This window comes from Pseudoliparis swirei, chromosome 11 (genome assembly GCF_029220125.1).
Source record: "Pseudoliparis swirei isolate HS2019 ecotype Mariana Trench chromosome 11, NWPU_hadal_v1, whole genome shotgun sequence".
Classification (NCBI taxonomy): domain Eukaryota; kingdom Metazoa; phylum Chordata; class Actinopteri; order Perciformes; family Liparidae; genus Pseudoliparis; species Pseudoliparis swirei.
In genome coordinates, this window is record NC_079398.1 from 7,007,039 (window position 1) to 7,026,298 (window position 19,260).

The window sequence follows — 19,260 nt, forward strand, 5'->3', positions numbered from 1 at the left end:
CATTTTTATAATCAGTGTGCTAGTTTAGTCTCTAATGGGCTGCTCAGTTACGCTCGTCCTATCAGTGTGAATCTGGTCATCCCACCGTGACAGGACGCATTCTATATATTAAACAAAGGTCACCATCATACTGCAGGGAGGAAGAGTGATTCGCAAAAACAAGTCACAAAAGACCCATCGAAAATACAAGTAGGGCTGCAACTAACGATTATTTTGATAATCGATTAATCGGTTGATTATTTTATCGATTAATCGGATAAAAAAACAAAAAAAACATTCATTTTCAACCCTTTATTCAAAACAGGGTCCGTACGGTCATGGAAAACCCATGGAATTTTTAAATGGCTTTTAGCAGGCCTAGAAAAGTAATTAAAAAAATAAAATCCCAAAATATTTGGAAAAGTAATGCAAATTTGTTTTATTCAAATGTTAATTTACACGGTATATATACGGTATGCTTTGGAATTCTCATTGTTATTTTAAATACTACATCTTCTCACTTTGTCACGTATAGACATAGTTTTCACAAAATGTTTAATCATGGAAATGTGGTTTAAAGTCATGGAAAGGTCCTGGAGATCCACTGGTCAGCATGTGGATGAACCGTCACAAACAGACTGACAGCTTTCCTCTCCTGAGCAGTGGTCCACATGTGGCCCCCTTAACAATATCAGAGACGTGTTCCGATTTATTATTTTTTTCACCTGGCCCGCTGCCGTTGAGATTGCAGTGAGACGCGGAAAAAATGTGAAGTGGTGCTCTTCGCAATAAAACATCTTTGATGGGACGTGTCGCGTCTCGGCCAATCAGCGTTCAGATGTCCACAGCGTTTGGGAAGTTAGGTTAGCTTGAATGTTAGTCCGCTACATCTGCTGCTGTCACGCTGCACGGTGTAGCGATACTAACAGAGTACCCGTACGTTAAAAACGATGTGATTTAGCATTTTTTAGTATCGATACTTCATTAAAAGAGCGATCAGAGCGCACGCGCTGCTCCGCTCCGTTAAATGTTGTCTGCACGCGCAGCGCAGCGCTCACAAAGAGTGGCGTCGTGGCTTATCTCCGTGGAAAAATATTTTCCGCTATCCGCCACGGAATAAATAACCACGTTTTCTACGTTATACTCTTGTGGAAATGCCACACACGTCGTGACATGTAGCGCCCTGGTGTCTTAGTTCATAACGTCACCCGTCGGCGCACTTAGCTCCGTGAATGTCTCCGACTACGTGAATGACTTCCGCATCCAGCGCCACGTGAGCAGCAGCAGCCAATTAGATTCATCAACAGAGGAGCAGCTCAGCGCTGATTGGCTCTCACAACGCAGTGTTCTGTCCTCTCCCTCGCTCTGGTTTCCCCTGCGCCGCTCTGCGCTCAACTCAACTTTGTTTATACTCCGTGACTTATTGAGCGCCGTAATAATCGCGCGACACAACAAATCGATAATGAAATTCGTTGTCAACTATTTTAATAATCGATTTTATCGATTCGTTGTTGCAGCCCTAAATACAAGTATAACCACGGTCACGCTTACAGTTTATTTTTAACACGTGTGTTGGTACCTCAGGTGTAACATCTCGTGGTGCAAATCCGGTTCCTCCGGTAGTGAGAATGAGATTCAGCTGCTGTTCATCGCACCACTCCAAAAGAGTGTCCTGTGCACATGTAAACACAAAGTTTACAACTACACAAAACATCCTCTTTCCCTGGAAATCCGTGGGCCCAGCAGGCAGCTGCAGTGGTTGAAGACACTTTCATTGAGGATAATATTGTATCTGGAATGCGTCTTCTTCTCTGACAGATTGAACATTCTTTTAGTGCCAGTGGGAAAGTGTGCAAAGTCCAGTCTTCCCCCCCATATTGCGATGCGTCTCGTAAAACTCGGAGTAATGGGGATTGCTAGCGAGCTCAAAGCGACGACACGTACCTTGATTTCATCAATTTCATCTGGAACTATCTTGTAGGCCGCGATGACTCCTCCTAGCCTGCAGTAGGGGACAAATACGGAGTGAGGGTGACGTCAGTGTACGTGTGCACTTTATATATATGTGTGTGTGTGTGTGTGCGTGTGTGTAGACTGTGGGGTCAAATCGGTCTTAGTATTGAGGTATTCACATATTTATTCGTCGATTCAGATTTAAATGACTCCACAAAAATAGTTTAATGCAGGAAAAAATAGTCATTGTGCAAAAATGTATAAAGAAAAATAAAATACAAATAGGGCTCACAAAGGCGTTTCTGATGCATACATTAACATTTTCAATAAATGTTATAGAAAGATGCATTTGCTATTTTTTGAGACCTCCCTGCCTCGGCTCCATTCACAAATGCAATTTTATGCAGTGCGAGTTCAGATGAACACACATGACTGCATGCAGCTGCCAGGAGGTCAGAGGTCAACCTAAACATGGCATCTGAAGGTGGTGCTTCGCAGCAGGCATTCATAACTCAAACCTATTTACTCACACACAAGACAGTTATTAATTACACTTTTTAAACGCCACCACCACTTGACCTCTGACCATGGGACAGCTGTATGTCGTTAGTTTGGTGCCCATCCTCCTGTTCACAGTTGCAGACAGCGCAGATGTAAATTCTTTGTGACCTAATTAAATCGTACCCTCGAATGTACGCTTACGTGATTGGTTGAAACGGAGGGAGACGTCCGATTGGCTACGGATAATTCCCTGTTGGAAAAATGCTTTTGTGAATGGAGCTGAGGCAGGAGAGTCTAAAAAGTACATACAAATGTGGATTTCTATTACATTTATTAAAACGCAGTAATATGCTTGCATCAGAGATATATTTGTGAACTTGTTTCTGGTATACATGTAGAAATATTATTACATTTATGTACAAATATTCCAACAATCACCTAAAAATAAATCAAGAAATATCCATCAGTGAATTGTTTCATGTGCCTTCTTTGATGTTGAGACTGATCTGCTGATCTGTGTGTGTGTGTGTGTGCGTGCGTATGTGGGTGCGCATGCGTGTTCTCACAGTGATGGATCATGGACCAGGTCCTTCAGGTTCACTCCACTCCTGTCCTCAGCCAGGTTCTTGAAACAGCCGTCACTGACTAAAGCAGAGGAGTTCAGGTTACAGGACAGACAAGTGTGATGCAATATAAAACTGCTCATTGAAACGCTGACTGGTTACCTATCCCTTGGGATCAATAAAGAACTATCCATCTACGAGTCCTTTGCCCAGTAATTACTGGGCAAAGGACTCATAGATGGATAATTCAATTGAATTGAGGGCATCCGATCTCTAACCTCCCTTTCCTCTCCAAGATCCTTGAGAAAGTGGTCGCAAATCAGTTGTGCGACTTTCTACATCATAATAGTTTATTTGAGAAATTTCAATCAGGATTTAGAAAACACCACAGCACCGAGACAGCACTGGTGAAAATTACAAATGACCTCTTAATGGCAGCAGATAAAGGACTCCTCTCTGTCCTGGTCTTGTTAGACCTTAGTGCTGCATTCGACACCATTGTACTACAAGCTCATCATATCTTAAGGAGCTTGTAGCACCATATTGCCCCACTAGAGAGCTACGCTCACTAAATGCGGGACTACTTGTAGTTCCTAGAGTCTTAAAAAGTAGAATGGGAGCCAGAGCCTTTAGTTATCAAGCTCCTCTTTTATGGAACCAGCTTCCACCTTCAGTCCGGGAGGCAGACACAGTCACCTCGTTTAAGAGTCGACTTAAGACTTTCCTCTTTGACAGAGCTTATAGTTAGGGCTGAATCAGGTTCACCTGGTCCAGCCCCTTGATATGCTGCTATAGGCTTATAGCTGCCGGGGGACGTTTTAGGATGCACTGAGTACCTATCTCCTCTTTTTTCTCTCCTTAAGGATGAATTTTCATCTCTCAATCACACGTTACTAACTCTGCTTTCTCCCCGGAGTCCTTTTTCCCCTGAAGGGTTATTTGGGAGTTTTTCCTGGTCCGATGTGAGGTTTTGGGGCAGGGATGTCTATGTGTACAGATTGTAAAGCACTCTGAGACAAATTTGTAATTTGTGAAATTGGGCTATACAAATAAACTGAATTTAATTTAATTGAATTTGCAGCTCAGTTTCTAATTCATGAGTCACAGACCTCAAATGCAATTGTCAGTTTTCCAAAGGAAACTGGAGAGTACCAAATTCAAAATTAGAATAACATTGGGCAACTCAGTCTCTGAAGAGCAAATCTCTATATCCATGGAATATACATTTATTTTATTATATCTATTATGAATAGTTGAAGAAACCTGAGATGTTGCAGGTCCACTTGTATGGACCGTGTAGACCAGGGGTGCTCAATACGTCGATCGCGATCGACCGGTCGATCGCGGCGACCTGCCAGTCGATCGCGGCGTAGTATTGGTAGATCGCATGACATAAAAAAAATTTGGCCCGCCCCCCTGTCACTTTCTCTATAGCGTCACATTACAGCAGAAGCACGTCATTTCTGTCTCTACGTGTTGCGTTAACAGTCCTCTGCCCGCTGTCTCGTGCGCCGCGGAGCTCCCGACACCGGTTTGCGCGCATCGGGACGGAGCAAAGAAAAAGTCACTAGCACCCCCCCCCCCCCGTCAACAACTCTTCTCGGCTCGCGCGCGGCAGGTGAGCACACTTACTAGCCCCCCCCCCCCGATCGCCTTGACTTGGTCACATAATAAGTAGCTCGCATGCTGAAAAAGTGTGAGCACCCCTGGTGTAGACTAACACAGTGATTTATAAAGTCGGCCTTGTTTGGTCTCACAATGCAAGCAATCAAACTTCAGAATTTGTGATGGACTGGTTCCAACAGAGCCAGGATGGCAGTTCCTCCCCATTTCCAGTCTTTATGCTAAGCTACGCTAACCAGCTGCTAGCTGAAGTACTGCATTTAACGGACAAATATGAGAGTGGTAGTCACTCTCATCCAACCCATAGCAGGAAAGAAAAAAACGATGGTACTTTACAAAAATATAAAACTATTTGTTTCAATCTATTTAAATCTAAAATTATATATTGATGAGTGAATCTACATTTTGCTGAACATAGATATAAGAAACCAGAAAACCCGAGCTGTTTAAAAGCTATTACAATTCATTGCATTTGAAGAAGACATTTGAAGCATTTGCACACATTTTCATTACAGCCCCTCTGACACAGAAACATGCTACACATGCTAAACATGCTACAGCATTTTGTGAAACATTGGTACACTTGGTTCAAGGGCAACACGGTTTAGAGAGCATGCAACTTTGGTGAAAGTGAGTGTGTGCTCTAATCCAGGTGATTATTGTTTTGTAGTTATCCACCTCTGTTTAAAATGAGAACACAATTATCACAGAAGGAACAAGTTACTCTAAATATTTTCCAAGAATGTAAGATTCGAAACACACAAACATGCACCAGAGACTTTCTGTATTGACACACAGAGGTAAGTCAATGGGTTCACTGGACCGTGAGTATAAATAGTGGAGTCCAGCTAAACCAAACATTGACCACTACATTTGACAGATTTGGCTGTGGATTCAGCAATGAGCCTCCCTGACTTCCACCATATGTAGAATACAATATATGATACTCCGGCTTTTTTATATTGTACTAACTCAATTGATTTATAGTGAGATCTTAACTGTGTGACTTGGCACAGTGGGCCGATATGACAGTGAAGCTGACCTAGCAGGTAAGATTAAAAATGTCTCCAACTGATACATAATCGCTAAATGATGGACAATAAGTCAAAGCGAAATTAGAAAACTGTTGTGAAACCTTTTGGGTTTATCACAAATTTGGGACATTATCATTCATTTAAAAAGAAATATTACAAATTTAAAAAACATAACAGCACATGACAAACATTTTATTTTAGGACAAGGTTGTGTATCAACAATATAAACTTGTCAGTGCTCTCTAGAAGATAATCTATGTTATGGAGACAGCGATTTCAAATTCAAACAAAATCTATTATTGGACAACATATACTATGCTGAATGGCTCTTTTTAGAAAATAGTTATTACATTACTGGATTATAACTATTGATGCATGAATGAGTTAATTTAATTTAATGATGTAATGGTGCAGCTAAGTTTTCACCACCGTTTAGTTTAGTTGTATATTTAGTCGTAGAGCCCACTTGTATCTTTCAGCGTGTGTCACTTAGTAGTTCCCAACTTCCAGCCCCATTATTACTGTACATGTAGGTGATGGGCTTCTATTATTTAATCTCTCTTTAAAAAAACACAAGATGATTTTTTTTTTTTAAACAAAATATAATGTTGTTCTGATGTTTTTTCCAGAATCCCAAAAGACTCCTCTTACCTCTGTAGAAGAAGAAAAAACGTTTCACTCAGTTGCACAATTTTACAAAGAAAAAGTTGTAACCAAAATTAGTACTTTATGTCCTTGGTTTAATTTGTATGACATGAAACGATACTAAAACAATTTATTTGACTATAATGATGTGAATTTATATTACACTTTTTTGTTTATTTTGTTATTGTGTCATACAAGCAACATGGAATGTAAGGCTACCTGGGTTCAAATATATATGTGTACTATTTTTTAAAGTTATATATTTCGATAGATTACTGTTATTTGTCCGTACTAAAAATGTAACCAAAAAAGTAAAGCAAGCTATTTCTTGAAACAGCTGAGCACTGTGGTTTTTCCACAAATGCGATTGGGACAGGAAAAATATTGTTCGAGACTATTTTGGGCAGCGGATTAAGAGACATTAATTGCTCGTGAGTATTTTACAGCGACAGGAAGGAGTATGCAGCATTGATTTTTTTATTTTTAAACTACAGTGGCCATCTTCCAGTACAACGCTGTTGCTTATTGGAGTGGTTCTACGTCTTTGGAGGAATAAGACGCATCGGACTTTAGATACATACAGAATACCTGTTTATAGGATTAAGTAACTGTTGGTTTGGTTTAGGGCTGCAACAACGAATCGATAAAAATCGATTATTAAAATAGTTGGCAACGAATTTCATTATCGATTCGTTGTGTCGCGCGATTATTGCGGCGCTCAATGAGTCACGGAGTATTAAAAAAGTTGAGCGCAGAGCGGCGCAGGAAAAACAAGAGCGGAGCGGAGGGAGAGGACAGAACGCTGCGTTGTGAGAGCCAATCAGCGCTGAGCTGCTCCTCTGTTGATGAATCTAATTGGCTGCTGCTGCGCTCGTGGCGCTGGATGCGGAAGTCATTCATGTAGTCGGAGACATTCACGGAGCTGTGTGCGCCTCCAGGTGATGTCATGAATCCAGACACCAGGGCGCTACGACGTGTGTGGCATTTCCACAAGAGTATAACGTAGAAAACGTGGTTATTTATTCCGTGGCGGCTGAAAATATGTTTCCATGGAGAAAGGCAACGGAGATAAGCCACGCCCCCTCACCGTATGAGGCGTTTAACCCATAAATAGCCAACTCAGGAGAGTAAACCGCTGTCAGTTCTGTTTATGACAGGGTTCATCCACATGCTGACCAGTGAACAGGGTTCATACACATGCTGACCTGGATCTCCCGGACCTTTCCATGACTTTAAACCAAATTTCCATGATTAAACATTTAGTGAAAACTGTGTATACGTGAACAAGAGAATATGTAGTATTTAAACTAACAATGAGAATTCCAAAGCATACCGTATATATTCCTTGTAAATTAACATTTGAATATAACACATTTGCATAACTTTTCTAAACATTTTGGGATTTTATTTTTTCAATTACTTTTCTAGGCCTGGAAATAGCCATTTAAAAATTCCATGACTTTTCCAGGTTTTCCATGACTGTACGAACCCTGTTTTGAATAAAGGATTGAAAATTACAGTGTTTATGGTTTTTTATCCGATTAATCGAAAAAATAATCAACAGATTAATCGATTATCAAAATAATCGTTAGTTGCAGCCCTAGTTTGGCTCTTTATGAGCACAGTTCCCTCTTTGGTAAAACCATGGCCTAGTGTATTGGAAGTATATTTCAAATAGTATCTTATCTACATTTAGCCCACCACAAACAGTAAACACAAGAGGTACCATCTCATTGGTTCTTTGGTTACCCTAATGCTGACTTTAACCATCAAACACTTTAGACTAGTAGAACCCACTGTTCTTATGTGTTCATCATAACCAACAATACTGTGTACATTGCGACACCTCTGGCTCCACATATGTGACCTTAAGCATACCTTGCGTAACATTTTTCCAACCGAATCTTTGACCCTAAGCATGACCGAACATAAACCCTTCGGGCTCGGAACGTGTGTTAACATGTGACAGGGGGCTGGACCGACAGCAGGGGTTAGCTGCCCTTAGCCGAGATGCTAGCTCATCAAAACCACGACAGACTTCCCAGCCAGCTGCTGGGGCGCATCCTCTTAGCATTATTCTCACGTCCCCCCTCCTCACCCCCTCCCTCCCCTGCCTTTGGCGAGGAGGTAGAGGGGCTACTGGTGACTGTCACACGACAGTATACTGGTCCCAGTCCTCCTCTGCACGACTCAGACAAACATCAGCTGAGCTAATTAAGAAGCCGCTAAACAACCTGCAAAAAAAGAGAGGGCAGGGGGGGCAAGCGCTTCAGCAGTCGGCCTTGCCTTCCAAGGAGCTTTAAATAGCGACCAACCGCACAATTTATGATTCATAAATGTACATTTCTACGGACGTTTTTACAAAAACTAACAAAACATTAAGCCCAAACGAAATGGCCGTCAAAAGAACCATAAAATACATGTTAACGAAGAGCACCCTCACTAGCAGCCAATACATCGGATCTGCAAAGACACATGAATAATGCAGCTGATGTAGGCTCGGTATCGCTACATTGCTGTTAGAAGAAAAAATATAGCGTTCCCTTGCGTCAAGGTGGCAACATACAGCCACAGCCAGAACGGAAGAACGGTGCTGTTGCTTTCACAATAAAAGCGGCAATCTTCGTTAAAAACTCATTGCAGCACTCGCCCGCCAAAGGAATAGCCCCTCTAATTTTGAAAGTCCTCGCAAGACGTTGTTTTTCCTACTGCCTCACTTGACGCCGAATAAAATATACCACTACAATGTCGTGCAGCGATCTAGAACCACACCGACTATGACAGCCAGTCTGCCCACGTACACATATACATGAAAGACTTCCCCACAGAAATGCAAATGACGTCGTCACAAAGCAAACCCCACATCTGCCGGACCTGTCAAATGGGGAAGGCAGCTAACGTTCGAGCAATGACAGTCAACGAAACCGGTTAGCTTAGCACACTGGATAACGACAGCTAGGTCGGCAGCGGAGACAGCGCGTATCGTGACACCGACGTGCACGCGCAACCGACGGCAAAACGCCACGGAGGTGCATTGCTGAGATGCATCTCATCGCATATTACGAAACAGGCTCCTTACCCGTCAGAATCCCCACTCGGGTCTGATGGTCGTGGTTGGTGAGCACCATCCCGTCCGCCGCCATGTTTACAACCTCTGTCTGCTCTGTGCCGGCACATAGGGGAGAGCCGGGTAAGAATTACCTTGCGCGGCAGCTGGACTCTCGCGATGTCACGACGTGATCACGCGAGAATCACAGGATCACGAATACACACGCGAAAATCCATCATGTCAAGATGCAAGTAATGAGTTTGTGTCTGATAAACCAGAGTACGGAAAAAAATAAGCGTCCTGTGAGCAGCTACTGGCAGATATGGCTTGCTTAGGTGTGGGAGAGACCACTTTTTGTTCTAAAGAGGTCAGCGTCGGTTCTGCCCTAGCGCCAGCTCTATCGTAACTAGGGATGGGTATCGTTTGGGTTTTTTCCGATACCGGTACTTTTAAAACGATACCGGTGCCTGAACCGATATTTGGTTTTTTTTAACGCACAATGAGGACATTAAAAACCTCTTTGGCCATATTCCCTGTAGAAGCCGTTATCATGGAGCACCGACACACAACGGATATCAGACTGTTAACATACACAATATATGTTCTCCATTATATGATGTGATATGTATTGTCATGTGCAGCCCTTATAGGGTTAATCATGTCACTGTGTTGATGGGCAAAGAGAACAACCAATCAGAGGTACTGAAGATGACACGTGACAAATAAAGTTTTGCTTCTGACAGCGAGAGTTACACTGAAACAAAGTGACGCCCCGTGGTCTTTATTCCTCCGTCATTATATTCCCGGTAACACCAGGTATACAGCCGGGATCGCTGGACATCAACACATCTGCTAGCAGACTGTCACGCTCGTAGCTAGCGCTAGCTACGAGCTAACGCTAGCTACGAGCTAGCTTAAGCATGGTTATAATGGCTAATTTATTATTTCTTGGGCTACTTTTATGAATGCAAGACTTGCAATCAACGTTACGGTACTAATCTGAGTTCAGGCTGCTCGTCATAATCGGTCTCCACGTGTTCAGGGGGACCGGTGACGGTCTCCCCATCGCGTCCAGCCTGACGCTGGTGTGCCCCACACGGGCTCACGTAGTCACACACGGCGCAGCCTCCGCTGTCAAAGTTAAATATGAGAGGCTCGTAACCTGCTGACAGGGCGGAGTCATCAGAGAAGTTCACAACAATAGTTTTTTACAATTTCAATCGGCTCAGGCACCGGAAAGAAGCACCGAAATGTGTGTTGCGTTTCGGTCCGGGTAATACCGGTTGTATTGTAACCGGTACCATATTGGCACCGGGTTTCGGTACCCAACCCTAATCGTAACTGGTGAGCACTTTTAATTGAGAGAAGAGCAATAAATGGCACTTCAGTGCGTTATAGGCTACCAGGGGTTATGTTGAATCGCCGGCTAAATTGACCCCATAGTCATCATTTTAGAATATTAGCTTAGTTTAGCAATTCAGGCTAATCTTTAGCTAAACACATGCCATATGCAGCTGCATTACGTTTTCTCATCTGGACTGGCACCCTAGGGGGCACTATTTTCTCTACTGGACTGACACCCTGGAAGGCACTATTTTCTCCACTTGTCTGGCACTCTAGAGGGCACTATTTTCTCCACTAGTCTGAAAACCTGCTTCACAAAGATATGACGTTCGAAATGGAAGCAGGATTTTCAGAGCTTTTTTTTGCCAATTTTGGAATATTCTGCTTTGATTTTGATCCAAAACACCGACAGGGTGTTTGTGTGAAATGTACTTTCAAGGCCACCGTCATTTGCGATCTCCAGCGGTTGATCTTCTGCCACGAACAGGCTCAATTCACCGGGTTTGTTCACCAATGGGCTGCAGATCCGTTATTTCGCAGTCTGCGGGTCTTTTGTGGTTGGGAAGTACTGCTCGAACTCTTTTAAAAGCAAAGACAAGTGATCATGCACCAGCTGGGAGAACCTCAGCTGCTCAGCCTCTTGTAATATCCTGGTCAATGTTTGAAACATGTCAACTTTTCCTCTGTTCACTCGCTGTCCCCATATTTCCAGTTAAGCTTTGAATGCAGCGACGTTATCGGACAACTTGGAAGCGGTTATCATTTTCTCCTGAAGTGACAGATTGAGTTCATTGAGCAGTTTAAACATATATGTTTTAAGACCCATTCTTTTTCACTGAAATGTGCTGCCAGTGGTACGCAGAGCGGGTTCTGCACGTAAGTCTCGCCTGCAGCGATACGTACTTTAAGTACGACTCCTGATAATGTCTTTCGAATGCAGCTTTCTTTTTAGGCTTTTCTTCTTATGTCTCCTTATTGGGCCTTTTCCCTTCGTCAAAGAAGCTCTACAAAGACGTTTTTTCTTTTTCACTCATTTTCGCTAGCTTATGGATTTGCTAGCTTGGGTCAAAAGGTCACCTTTTGAGGTGCTTCATGTATTTCATGACGTTGTGAGAGGCTCAGACGCACAAACGGATGTACCGATTGGAGTACCGCTGCCCTAGAGGACCCTATTTTCTCCAGTGGATGGGCACCTTAGAGCAGCTATTTTCAACCACTGGGCCAGAGCCCCCTGGTTGGCCCCAGGGCATCATCTAGTGAGATGATGAGCTACTGAGAAATAGTTATTTTAATTGAGAAAGCACATTATTTTTAGATCTAAAGGTGCTCAACAACCAAACAAATTAGTAATTCAATCAAAGCCTAATTTTAATGAGCAATTGGATTTGAATATCGCAACACTAATCATGACCAACATAGAGCGAAATGTGTTTTCACTTTTGACAATGTCAGGCATTAATTGTTAAGGGTTAGCAGAATATTTATTTTGCATCTGACATATTTACAGTATTTTTTCCTTTTTTTGGTCATGTTGTTTTTTTGGGTTCTCAGATTATTATAAAAAAATCTAAAGTGGGGTTCAATTCACAAAAGGTTGTAAACCCCTGACCTACGGGACAGTTCACCACGTTGTCTTGCACATTGAGCAAACATTACAGGGAACTGTATCATGGTTAATCTAAAATTGTAACCTAAAGACGCTTGACGCCTTCTAAGATGTTCATATGTTTATCTATCTATATTTTTTATCATGGGCTATATGAATAAAATAGATTTTACTTGACCTTGACTTGACTGATGACCTTCGTGTCCCATGTGGAGCCGCCTTATTTACCACCTAGGGTGTCTGATCTGGCACTGTGGATCTATAAGACTATGTTGCCAGAGCAGGAAATGACTGGTGTGCGCTGCAAACCGAAGAGGTTTCAATTTCAAGTCACGTTCTTGAGAGCTCCTCGGTGACTCCATCTAAATCTACTTCCTGGTCATTTAATTGAAGCTCTGCTCAAACTGTGGAAGTGGAGCCGTGGATTATTTAGCAGCTGTTACAGACACTGTGCACTTCCTTGCAACATGATTGGAATTATTTTTTTCTTTTTTCAAAGAATTGATCAAATATAGTTTTCATTTTGACAGAACCCAACACATGTTCGGTGTTGATACATCAGTGTCAGTCTCAAATGCTCTGACATACACTGTACACACAAAATAACTGCCGTTTAATGGAGATGATATTTCAGATAATATTTCCCCCGTCGTTTTGTTTGGACGGTACATCACCAAATGTGATAAATGCCTTGATCAGCTCTAGAGTTGCAGTGGATGTATTATGAGCTGTGTGTTTTGGTCTGTAGACTGTACACCGCCTGCACAAGGTGAGCTCACTTCTTCCAATGATGGCCAGTCCTGGATTTTTAGTATTTGTGTGACAGCTTCCTTTGAAATCTGATTTTTTAACCCCTGTTAAAAAATCAGTTTTCAAAGGAAGCAGGAGTTATGGATTCCAATGCCCAACTTTATAACAAGATATATAATATATAATATGCACTGCTCTCTTTCAAAATGTGTTATTGGGTGATTTCTGCATTTCAGATACCTAAACAATGTATGAGAAGCAATATATTACTCTAACAATGATTTGTACATTTGTATAGAATCAGATAACAGGGATAGGACTTCAGATAAGAGTCCAGTTTAAACTCTGTTCTACATAAGTGGTTCCCAAACATTTTCTGTCTTGACCCCCTTTGGAAGCAGAAAAGGTCAAACCACGCAAGCAGCTTTGATCATTAGCGATCGATCGATACAAAAATACTCTATAGCTTTAAATCCAAACTATAACACAACTTTGTTGAATACTTCTATCGCAGACCGCTGCTACAAATAACAAACCATTGCTATTGACGGAGTTCTGGTTTCCTTACTTAGATTTAAATACTCTTTATATCAATGAAACCCTTTAACTATTATTTTTATTTCAATATTTTTACGATAGTATTTTACAGGTGTTATTTTTATTATGTTTGCCCTCTTTTGTTCAACATAAAAATGGTTAGACATAGCTGGCTGCAATACCTTTGCATATTCAATTTATTTTGTATAGCCTAAAATCAGAAGTTACAAATTTGCCTCAGAGGGCTTTACAATCTGTACACAAACGACATCCTCTGCCCCAGGACCTCACATCGGATCAGGAAAAACTCCCCAAAAAACTGTTAACAGGGAGATAAAGGGAAGAAACCTTTGGGAGAGAAACAGAGGATAATCCCTCCATCAGAATGGAGAGAAGTACAATAGATGTCATGTGTACAACATAACAGAGTTACAACACACTACATGCATATGCATGTGACCTTGTCTTGCTTGGTTTCAAAACAATTTGGATTGGTTATTATATATTTTCATGAATGGGGACTGCAGTGTTTCCACACTCACGTGACGTGACTGTACATAAGAGTTACTCGGAATAACAGTTAAACGTTTCATGAATTGACTGAAGGTCAAATAAAGGCGTACCGAGCCCTGAGAACGGGCTTTGATGCAATACTAGAGTTATACCACTGAAGGGCGCTAGCGCGGTGCAGTATCCGGGGTGCAGCCACAGTAGCACACACACACGCCACAAATTATTATCTCTGTGCAGATAAACTTGACTAGAACCTCTTTACGTGCATTTCAATGTTAAACCAAGAGCCTTCAAGATCAGTGTCTGAGTCATTTACTTTGCTTTTCAAAGTTGCTCGGTTTGCAAGTAAAGATTCTGCATAGTGTGATAATGACAGACACAGCCACTTATACAAATCTACCGACCGTCGCAATGACGCAAGAAGCCAACCGTTGTCTCGCTCCTCTGCATTTAACTGGGTCAAATCCAGTCACAGTTGCACTGCGCGGTGCGCCGGCGCAGCTTGTCGGCTGCCCGTTAGTGCCATAGCAACCAGAGAGAAAACGTCAACCATCAACATGGTGAGTGTCTTCGGTTCATTTTCCTCTCGTTGCTCTTTCGTGTTCTTCAGCGACACGTTACGACTCCGACCTTCTCCGAACTTGCCCCGTCTTCCTTTCGGAGGGCTGTGTGAATTGACTCCACGAGCAACATTGTTGTCGCCGTTAGCTAATAGGGGCTAACCTTAATTAGCTAAATTGGATAGCTAACGTTAATTAGAGGGCTAACATCAAGTCTGCCCCCGTGTCGTGTGTGGATGTCGGGCTCTAGTTTGCCAGTGTGCCGTCCGGCTAAGCAGAGTAATGGGACGAGGACTATTAGTAGGAATGGCTTACTCACAATTAACTGCCAACCCCGCCCCCCAGATGAAAATGAAAATATAGACAGTGTATATTAAAAGCGTGTGTGTTTGACGAAGCATCGCTACTAGCTTGTCTCCAGCACCCATCTGCTGTGCTGTCATCACTCGGAAAATGACATGTAATGTAATGTAACTAGCCTCTGTCGGTCTAATTTAATGTTATGTAATGTCTCCAGAACAGAGCGACGACTGTGAAAGAAGCCCTGGCCAAGTTGGTGAGTGGCACACACGGACAGGATATCATGCAATGTTTCTGTGATGTGGTTATTCATTTGTGCTCACGCAGGTGTTTACAATTCATGAGGGAAAGTAGTTGCATGATGGTAGAAAAGGTATTGTGATTGCATCCTTTGATGTGTGTGTGTGTATATGTGTGTATGTGTGTGTGTGTGTTTGTGTGTGCACAGGAGGAGAAGTCAGGGGAGAGAGTGAGTGAGAGTAAAGCCATAAAACTGTATGGTCAGGTTCCTGCCATAGAGAAGATGGATGCCTCTCTCTCCATACTCACCAACTGCGAGTGAGTCCTGTAACATACAAGTATTCGATGGAGCGTTGTTTTATTTTTTCATTCCTACCTTAAGTTAGACAATCTTGTGGATGCTTGTGAAGACATGTCAAACTCTGAGATCAGCCTAGTCGTATATGTGCCATTTGATCCTGTGAAGTACTGCCTGGAAAAGCTACAACTTGAGACTTGAATCGACAGCAGGAACCTGCCAACATGCAATATGGGGTACAGTGTGGTGGTAGGCTAGTTGTTACAGATTATAACAGCTAGCTATTTGCCTCTACATTTTGTGAAGCTGGTGTTTGAAACACTTCGTTCAATTCCAGAAGTATGAACTGGCCCTTTCTCATGTCTGTTAGATCTGTTCCTGAGTACAATTTGGCTACTTTTTTGAGTCAAATACAGCGAATGTGCATAACTGTTTCCGAACAATAATTAAGCACAGGAATTACCGGCTCATACTTTTGTAGATCAATTATGTCGACATTTCCAAAAAACAAAACAAAACAATTAAACTGCTCAAAACAACTTACATACTTCTAACGGCATCAACAGGATAATAATTTCAGATCATACAAGCCCCTGGCTCAAGCATCGCCATTCTGAGAGCCGTTTAGAGGCAATGAAAATTCTCCCAATTTTTCTCAGGATTAATCATGCTTTTAAGAGTACACAGCAAACCAGACCACTTTGAAAATGGGCTATACAAATGAACTGAATTGAATTCAAAAAATTATCTTGCTGTTGTTATTTTGACTTTTTAATTCTATGTATATATATATATATATATATGTATATGTATATGTATGTGTTCTATCTGCGGTGAAAAGACAATAAAGAAAAATTATGATGCTCCCAATCTCATATTATTGACCTTTTTAAATAAATAAAAAAGATTAGTATATACTAAGCAATTTGTTTGCTCAAGAATTCCCATAAATAAAGACTTGTAATAGTTACAGTTGAATATAACCACACGTATCACAACACATCACCCGGTGGAGACTAGCTAACTTTCCCTCTGATAAAGTGACACAGAAGTAATCGTCTTTTTTAAACTTTAAAAAGTGATGTGGGAGACCACCTGCAGCAGATGAAGACATGACCCTGAATACATTACATTTGGATTCATGAGTGCAGGCGAAGCAAAAACATTCATGTTTATTACATTTTTATCTCATTTATGTTGGAAGATGGTCCTCTAGGTATTGTCCTGATGAAATGTGGAAAAAGGTTGAGAATCCCTGCTGTAAAAAGCACCCTCATTAACGTAACTGATATGCGTTTTTTAATGCTTCCACAGGAAGCTCTCTCTGTCCACAAACTGCATTGAAAAAATAACCAATCTCAATGGCCTGAGTGAGTCCTGCTTGCATCAATACACACACACACACACACACACACACACACACACACTTCTGAAAATGTGGGTTGTAATGTGACGTTGTGTTGTGTTCTTCCAGAGAACTTGAGGATATTGTCATTAGGAAGGAACAATATTAAATCCCTCAATGGGCTGGTAAGTTCTATACTGTGTGCAAGTGTTTCATAGGGGTTTCCGACAATCTTCATAAATACTTTGAATGTACACTATTTTGCATTAATTGCTTCTGTGTGTGTGTGTGTGTGTGTGTGCGTGCGTGTGCGTGCGCGCAGGAGGCAGTGGGGGAAACACTAGAAGAGTTGTGGATCTCCTACAACTTGATCGAGAAGCTGAAGGGAGTTCAATCCATGAAGAAGCTTCGAGTCTTCTACATGTCCAACAACCTGGTCAAAGATTGGGGTGAGCTGTGTTCATCAACACCATCGACACGCATGGAGATGGACAGAGCAAATGAGGTTATGAAACATAATTTAGTTTCATTAAAACCGCAAACTTAGGCTGCACTCTCTGCTGGAAGGACAGAGACCTCTTCTATGGGCCAGACAATTTCTTTATTAAAAATGTTTTGTACCATCAAAACTACTGCCAGTAAAGCTTTCCAACTTTTTCGCAAAGGTCTCTTTAGTCATTTATATCTTTCACGGTGTTGTGCTGATGGTTATTTAATTTGTTGTGTGCTGTGCTGTCTGTGTTGCGTAGTAGAGTTTGTGAGGCTGGCCGACCTGCCATGTCTCGCAGACCTGGTGTTTGTTGGAAACCCTCTGGAGGAGAAGCATTCGGCCGAGGGAACCTGGATGGATGAGGCCTCGAAAAGACTACCTAACCTACGGAAACTAGATGGTAAGAGTAGATGTTTCAGCAGCATTTTCATCCATCGACATTATAGCGCAATATATAACAAATACAAAACGAGATTCCAGGGTTGAAAAACGATAACTACTTTTGACGTTGTCACGAGACGCATGATAGCGGTATGTTGTTTCTTTGAAGTTATGATTGGAGATCTCTTTTCCTGTGGTTTCCAGGAAACCCAATCATCAAACAGGAAGAGGAGGAGGCCGATGGAGGAGAGAGCTGAGGAGCGCGACTATCTGCAACCTCCTGAAGAGTTTTCCCTTTTTTAATGTTTTGTATGGTTTGTTATGGTGCTTTTCTTTTTATAAAATATTTTTTACTACAGTGTACACTTTGTTACAGACAGACAAGCACAAGATAACTGATAAATACAAGGATGTTTATGTTTTATAGAATGAGAAAAGTCTGTTTCACAAAAAGATCTTGGAAGATTTACATTTGAACCAATGTATTTTATCTATCACTGACAGCTGTAACACAATGGTGATCGAGCCTATGGCCCACTGATTGCAATATTCATATATTTGCATAATTACCAACAAGGTGTTTGTCGTAACATTCCTGGAAAAAATGCTTTATTTCAGTTTTTCCTAATAAACATACAACCAATAAATATTTGGACATTGACACCATTTTCATAATTTGGGCTCTGTACACCACCACAATGGATTTTGAATGAAACAATCAAGATGTGCTTTAAGTTCAGACTTTCAGCTTTAATGTGAGGGTATTTACATCCACATCAGGTGAACGGTGTAGAAATTACAACATATTTTATATGTGGATCCTCCTTTTTAAGGGATCAAAAGTAATTGGACAAACTAACATAATCATCAATGTAATTATCAATTTTAATACTTGGTTGCAAATCCTTTGCAGCCAATGACAGCCTGAAGTCTGGAACCTAGAGACATCACCAGACGCTGGATTTCATCCCTGGTGATGCTCTACCAGGCCTCTACTGCCACTGTCTTCACTTCCTGATGCTTCTTGGGGCATTTTCCCTTCAGTTGTTCTTCAGCAAGTGAAATGCAGCTCCATTGGATTCAGGTCAGGTGATGGACTTGGCCATCGCAGAACATTCCACTTCTTTCCACAATTTCCACTCAAACGGAAATTGTAAATCAACCATGACTGACATCTTAATGATTGCCACTTGAAGGCCATGTGGGCTTGGGACCAAAAGGACATCAGTGGAAATACAGTACTATTTATGGGACTGTCCTCCCTCCATGGAGAGATGACCATATACAATACTGTTGTACTGTAATACTCATTAATGTACAAGTCATATTTTGATATTAATTGTACTTAAGTATTGAAAGTAAAAGTGCAAGTAAATGTTGTTCCATCTATGTTCAACATAATATATTGTACATAAGAATACTTGTGCATCTACTATGAACTTGTCATCATAACTCTCAATATGACACTATGAAGCAGTTGAAACAGTGTGTTTATAAGTAGACTCATTCTGACGAGAGAATGATGTAGAGGGGGAATTCATAATTTTGT

The 19,260-nt window shown here is 41.6% G+C and overlaps 2 protein-coding genes across 4 annotated transcripts in view; one reads left to right on the forward strand and one right to left on the reverse strand.

The window, feature by feature from the left end:
- The window catches only part of gphna (gephyrin a), a 29,793-nt gene extending 20,313 nt beyond the window's left edge, over positions 1-9,480 (reverse strand). For all 3 annotated transcript variants that reach the window (XM_056426024.1, XM_056426026.1, XM_056426025.1), the window contains exons 1-4: positions 9,378-9,480; positions 3,000-3,078; positions 1,924-1,981; positions 1,559-1,651 (exon numbers count right to left, since the gene is read on the reverse strand). In XM_056426024.1, coding sequence (XP_056281999.1) covers positions 1,559-1,651; positions 1,924-1,981; positions 3,000-3,078; positions 9,378-9,441 — 294 coding nt within the window. In that variant the 5' untranslated portion in view covers positions 9,442-9,480. The remainder of the gene's footprint in view (positions 1-1,558; positions 1,652-1,923; positions 1,982-2,999; positions 3,079-9,377) is intronic.
- A 4,848-nt stretch (positions 9,481-14,328) lies between these two features.
- Positions 14,329-18,372, forward strand: dnal1 (dynein, axonemal, light chain 1). The gene is made up of 8 exons (XM_056426032.1): positions 14,329-14,657; positions 15,175-15,213; positions 15,406-15,515; positions 16,810-16,865; positions 16,970-17,025; positions 17,163-17,289; positions 17,590-17,730; positions 17,916-18,372. Exons 1-8 carry the CDS (start codon positions 14,655-14,657, stop codon positions 17,966-17,968), a joined length of 585 nt encoding a protein of 194 aa, XP_056282007.1. The 5' UTR covers positions 14,329-14,654; the 3' UTR covers positions 17,969-18,372.
- The last annotated feature ends 888 nt before the right edge of the window (positions 18,373-19,260 follow it).